This window comes from Raphanus sativus, unplaced genomic scaffold, assembly GCF_000801105.2.
Source record: "Raphanus sativus cultivar WK10039 unplaced genomic scaffold, ASM80110v3 Scaffold3277, whole genome shotgun sequence".
In the NCBI taxonomy this organism is placed as follows: Eukaryota; Viridiplantae; Streptophyta; class Magnoliopsida; order Brassicales; family Brassicaceae; genus Raphanus; species Raphanus sativus.
The window spans coordinates 1-5,964 of record NW_026618583.1 but is presented as its reverse complement, the minus strand read 5'-3'; the positions used below and the strand labels follow the sequence as shown (position 1 = coordinate 5,964).

Here is a 5,964-nt window from a genome sequence, read left to right as displayed (position 1 = left end):
ACTTTATTATGCGACCAAAGGGAATTGACTGCATATTTTGAGCAAACAAAAAAAAAGGAAGAGAAGAATTTGACTTCATGTAATTACGGTACGGTAAATAGTTAAGAAGTTAAAAAGCAATAAAAAACACTTGACAAAATCATATTTTGTTTTTGTTTTACAGAATGTAAAGAACCAATAAAAAGAGTGCGGAAAAAACAAGAGTGGAAGGTTGATGAGGAGAGAGGTAGCTGAGGAACAACTACGGCGCCTCCTAACCAAAAAAAAAAAAAAGAGAGAAAGAAAAAAGGAAAAAAAAAAAGAGGGAGAAGGTATGGAGTGTGGCGGAGGCAGAGACCACGTGCACCCTTTTCTCTTCACCTTCATCTTCTTCATCTGCCACTATTAAGTCTCCGGACCCCACCTCCTTCCATCTCCCTCTAACTCCAACCTAACTCTCTTCTTCCCTCTCCCGCCTCTTTAAACCCACCACCCCTCTTCTCTCTCTCTCTTCTGCTTTGACATGAATCATTCTTTGACTTCTCTCGTCCGAAATTAGGATTCTCAGCTTTTTTTTTCCTCTCTTCAAGGTTCGCTCTTTCTCCCTTTTTAATGAGTTTTTTTTTATATTCCCTAGCTGCGAAATTCCTGATCTCACAATCTGAACTTTACTCTTTGTTTTGGCTGTTTCTGTGTCGTCAATTTGAGATGAGTTGTAGTTTCTGATTTCAAATTTTTTTTTTTCTGGAATTTCATGTTTTTGTTTGTTTGTTTCAATTTCGGGATGTAGAGTATTTTCATCATTGGTTAGTTGGTTTTTTAAGATCTCTCAGATTTTCTTTTCCTTTCTACAAAGGAACTCGTTATTGGAAAAGATAATTAAGTTTTTTCTTTTTTCTCAAAAAAGAGTAGTATCTTGTGATGATTTCTAACTTTCAAGAGATCTTTGCTTATGATGGTGTTTTGCTTTTCGTATACTTCTTCTTCTACTAAAATACAGCAAAACATTGCTGTCATATATATATATATTTTTTGTAAGCATCTTCATCCCTTTAATAAATACACAAAGCATTGCTGTCATCTGAGCATTTTTGATGTAGATCAAGATCATTATTTATTTCTGCAGTGGTATACTGATAGTATCTAATGTGTTTTATTAATTCAGTTTCCTGTTTCACCTATGTCTCTGTTTTACAGATAGATATCTGAAGAATGGCTGGCTCTATTAACGGGTATCAAACTCCTGCTAGAAATCATGTTTCGGTGTCTGAAGTGGATGACTTTTGCATTGCACTTGGAGGGAAAAGGCCAATCCATAGTATTTTGATCGCTAACAATGGAATGGCAGCTGTTAAGTTTATACGGAGTGTCAGAACATGGGCTTACGAAACATTTGGCACCGAGAAAGCTATCTTGTTGGTCGGGATGGCAACTCCTGAAGACATGAGGATCAACGCCGAGCATATCAGAATCGCTGATCAGTTTGTGGAGGTTCCCGGAGGAACAAACAATAACAATTATGCCAACGTTCAGCTTATCGTTGAGGTGAATACCTCATTAAGAAGCTGCAAGAAAGTTTTGGATCTGTGGAGTTATTCTGAATTCATCTTTGTCTACTATGTGCAGATGGCTGAAGTAACACGCGTGGATGCAGTTTGGCCTGGTTGGGGTCATGCATCTGAGAACCCTGAGTTACCTGATGCGTTGAAGGCAAAAGGAGTTATATTTCTTGGTCCCCCAGCAGCTTCAATGGCAGCATTAGGTGACAAGATTGGTTCCTCCTTGATTGCACAAGCTGCTGATGTACCTACTCTACCATGGAGTGGATCCCATGTGAGTAATTTTTAGTCCTGTCTTGTTTACAAGAGAATTGTTGAAAAATGACCCGAGTTTTTTATGTTTCCAGGTCAAAATACCTCCAGATAGCAGCTTGGTAACGATCCCGGAGGAGATCTACAGGCAAGCTTGTGTCTATACAACCGAAGAAGCGATTGCTAGTTGTCAAGTCGTTGGTTACCCAGCAATGATCAAAGCATCATGGGGTGGTGGCGGCAAAGGCATCAGGAAGGTTAGCTTGTGTTCATTATTAGCCTTTTGACTCTCACTCTCTTCTTTTCATTGTAGACTTACCCAATTCCTATATAACTGTTCTTATTCTGCTTTCATTTTTAGGTTCATAACGCTGACGAGGTTCGGGCTCTTTTCAAGCAAGTTCAGGGTGAGGTCCCTGGCTCACCGATATTCATAATGAAGGTTGCTTCACAGGTATTGCTACTTAACTACATCTCTTGATCTAAGCATAGCGGAGTTCTTAAATGAGTACTATGCTAAAGAGATTTTGGTAATGATATGGCTGTTATTTGTATTTGTCTAGAGTCGGCATTTAGAGGTCCAGCTGCTCTGTGACCAATATGGAAACGTTTCAGCTCTGCACAGCCGGGACTGTAGTGTCCAGAGAAGACACCAAAAGGTTTTCGATGATAGATTCTGGATTTTTTATTATCTTGTTTACAAAGAAATACTGTGTGTAATGTATTCTTATGTACTCAGTTTTACCTGTCTAAGTCCCTTACTGGCGGAGGGAAGTTGTTGCATGATTTCTTATTTTATGTTTCGTGTCTCAGATCATAGAGGAAGGTCCAATCACCGTGGCTCCGCAAGAAACCATAAAGAAACTTGAACAGGCGGCTAGAAGGTTGGCCAAGAGTGTTAACTATGTTGGAGCAGCTACTGTTGAGTATCTCTACAGCATGGACACGGGCGAGTACTACTTCTTAGAGCTTAACCCTCGGTTACAGGTTGGTTTCACACTACTGAAAGGTTTCATCTTTTTTTTAAATTCTATCTTGAGAGCTTGAAGACCTGTTTGACTTAATGTTTGAGGTCAGGTTGAGCATCCTGTAACTGAATGGATTGCCGAGATAAATCTTCCTGCTGCGCAAGTTGCTGTTGGGAAGGGAATTCCTCTCTGGCAAATCCCTGGTATGCCCTGCTTCCTTATTTTTTGAGACGCAGCGGTTCTTCTTCTAGTCCATGCACACGTTTAATGTACTATCTGTTTCACTTTTTTCTTTTGGTTAGAGATAAGACGGTTCTATGGTATAGAACATGGTGGAGGTTATGATTCCTGGAGGAAAACATCCGTGCTAGCCTCCCCTTTCGATTTTGATAAAGCTGAATCTATAAGGCCAAAAGGTCATTGTGTGGCTGTACGCGTGACAAGTGAGGACCCTGATGACGGGTTCAAACCCACCAGTGGTAAAGTACAGGTAATATATAGCTCTGGAATGCAAAGTTCAAAGTCCTTTTACTGAGAATTATGTGGGGGTAACACTCGTATGAACTTGCAACAGGAGTTGAGTTTTAAAAGCAAGCCAAATGTGTGGGCTTACTTCTCTGTCAAGGTACACATCTCTATATATGATCTGCTATATTTTGTGTTTGGCTATGTGACGGTATGTCTTAAATTTATCACCGTCTTTTTTTTACAGTCTGGTGGAGGCATCCACGAGTTCTCAGATTCCCAGTTTGGTAAGTTATATGAAAAATGTGCGCTACTAGGTCAGTTTCTTTTCTTGAGTTTACAAGTTGAAGCTTCCTTTAACCTTCTGTTCAGGACATGTTTTTGCATTTGGGGAATCCAGAGCCTTGGCAATAGCAAATATGGTTCTTGGGCTTAAAGAAATTCAAATTCGTGGAGAAATTAGGACTAACGTTGACTACACGATTGACCTTTTACATGTACGCTTCCTTCTTCCAACCCACAAAAGTACATTCTGTGTTTACAAAAGTTACGAGCTCTGACGAGATCATGTAAATTGTTGATCAGGCTTCTGATTACCGGGAAAACAAAATTCACACTGGTTGGTTGGACAGTAGAATTGCTATGCGGGTCAGGGCAGAGAGGCCTCCATGGTACCTCTCTGTTGTCGGAGGGGCTCTCTATGTAAGTGTCTCTTTTTCAGGGATCAGGTTTTCGTGTGAAGTTTCTATTTAGTGACTAGATGTTCTATTTGTACAGAAAGCATCAGCGACCAGTGCTGCTGTAGTCTCGGATTATGTTGGCTATCTTGAGAAGGGGCAAATTCCCCCAAAGGTATTCTGATATCAGCTACCGCATTTGTCTTCCTCCTAATGATCTTTCTGCTTACTTTTTCTCTCTTAAATTTGCAGCATATATCTCTTGTACATTCTCAAGTGTCTCTGAACATTGAAGGAAGTAAATATACGGTATGCGTCTAGTGTCATTTATACTTCGCTGCATTTCTTGTCTTCCTACCGAGACTAACTAAAGTGGACATAAATGTTTTTAGATTGATGTGGTCCGCGGTGGATCAGGAAGCTACAGGCTAAGAATGAACAACTCAGAAGTTGTAGCAGAAATACACACTCTACGTGATGGAGGTCTGTTGATGCAGGCAAGTTTTCTGACTTTGTTTCATACTACAAAACAGCACTCATGTGTAACTTCCTCAATTTAACCTCCATCACATTGATTCTCACTGTCATTGCAGTTGGATGGTAAGAGCCATGTGATATATGCAGAGGAAGAAGCTGCAGGAACCCGTCTTCTTATTGATGGAAGAACTTGTTTACTTCAGGTTTCAACTTATTTTTCTTTTTGGTTTTCCCATGTTACTTAAAACATTTATTTCTCAAATTATTTTAGCATTAACTTATCTGCCATTTTTGGATTATTTAGAATGATCACGATCCTTCAAAGTTGATGGCTGAGACACCGTGCAAGCTGCTGAGGTATTTGGTTTCAGATAATAGCAGTATTGATGCTGACATGCCCTACGCGGAAGTTGAGGTCATGAAGATGTGCATGCCACTTCTTTCACCTGCATCAGGAGTTATACATTTCAAAATGTCTGAAGGACAAGCCATGCAGGTCAAATTCACTCCATTGCTACACAAAAGTTGGCTTTAACAGATGGAGATATTGATCCAATATTTTATTTACAGGCTGGTGAACTTATAGCCAAGCTCGATCTTGATGATCCTTCTGCTGTAAGAAAGGCCGAACCCTTCCATGGAGGTTTCCCAAGATTAGGGCTTCCAACGGCAATTTCTGGTAAAGTTCATCAGAGATGTGCTGCAACTTTAAATGCTGCTCGCATGGTTCTTGCCGGCTATGAGCATAAAGTAGATGAGGTAAAGACAATTTGATATTTCTATTTGGTCCAGCTTTTACAAAAGATCATTTGATAATTAAATTTCTCAAAAATGGCAGGTTGTTCAAGACTTACTTAATTGCCTTGATAGCCCTGAACTCCCATTCCTTCAGTGGCAAGAGTGCTTTGCAGTACTGGCAACACGACTACCTAAAGATCTCAGAATGATGGTAAACACTTATGTAGTATTCAGAATATGTATCCCATTCTGCATTATTTGTTTTGAGTTCCAAGACTCTAATCCTTTTCCTATAAAATTGGATATCAGTTAGAATCAAAGTACAGGGAATTTGAGAGTATATCCAGGAACTCCCTCACCGCAGATTTCCCTGCCAAACTTTTAAAAGGCATTCTTGAGGTGATTGCCTGTTGCGTTTTTCAATTCGAGACGTATCTTGTGTTTTACTCTCTGAACTTTGCTGTTCACTTTTTGCGACAGGCTCATTTATCATCTTGTGATGAGAAGGATAGGGGTGCTCTTGAAAGGCTCATTGAACCATTGATGAGCCTTGCAAAGTCTTATGAAGGTGGTAGAGAAAGTCATGCCCGTGTTATTGTTCATTCTCTTTTTGAAGAATACCTATCTGTAGAAGAATTATTCAATGATAACATGCTGGTAATATGTTGTTCAATAGTTAAAGAACGGCTTTGTGGTAACTAGCTATGTCTGAGGAGTCTTCATAAGCATTTTTTTATTTGAACAGGCTGATGTTATTGAGCGCATGCGTCAGCAATACAAGAAAGATCTTTTGAAGATTGTTGATATTGTGCTCTCACACCAGGTATGTGGCCTTTCTCAGACCATTTT

The 5,964-nt window shown here is 39.8% G+C and overlaps 1 protein-coding gene across 1 annotated transcript; it reads left to right on the top strand.

Annotated features, from left to right (window-relative positions):
- Positions 1–223: 223 nt before the first annotated feature.
- Positions 224–5,938, top strand: LOC130506473 (acetyl-CoA carboxylase 1; the record flags this gene model as incomplete). Its single annotated transcript, XM_057001127.1, is given in 23 exon segments — positions 224–569; positions 1,177–1,524; positions 1,606–1,812; positions 1,886–2,047; positions 2,152–2,244; positions 2,354–2,449; positions 2,604–2,777; positions 2,868–2,961; positions 3,061–3,248; positions 3,333–3,383; positions 3,471–3,510; positions 3,596–3,720; positions 3,809–3,925; positions 4,001–4,075; positions 4,153–4,209; positions 4,293–4,397; positions 4,494–4,580; positions 4,682–4,873; positions 4,948–5,136; positions 5,216–5,326; positions 5,425–5,514; positions 5,596–5,772; positions 5,861–5,938. Coding segments are annotated over 22 exon segments (2,841 nt in total), but the record flags the coding sequence as incomplete, so codon positions are not given.
- Positions 5,939–5,964: the final 26 nt, after the last annotated feature.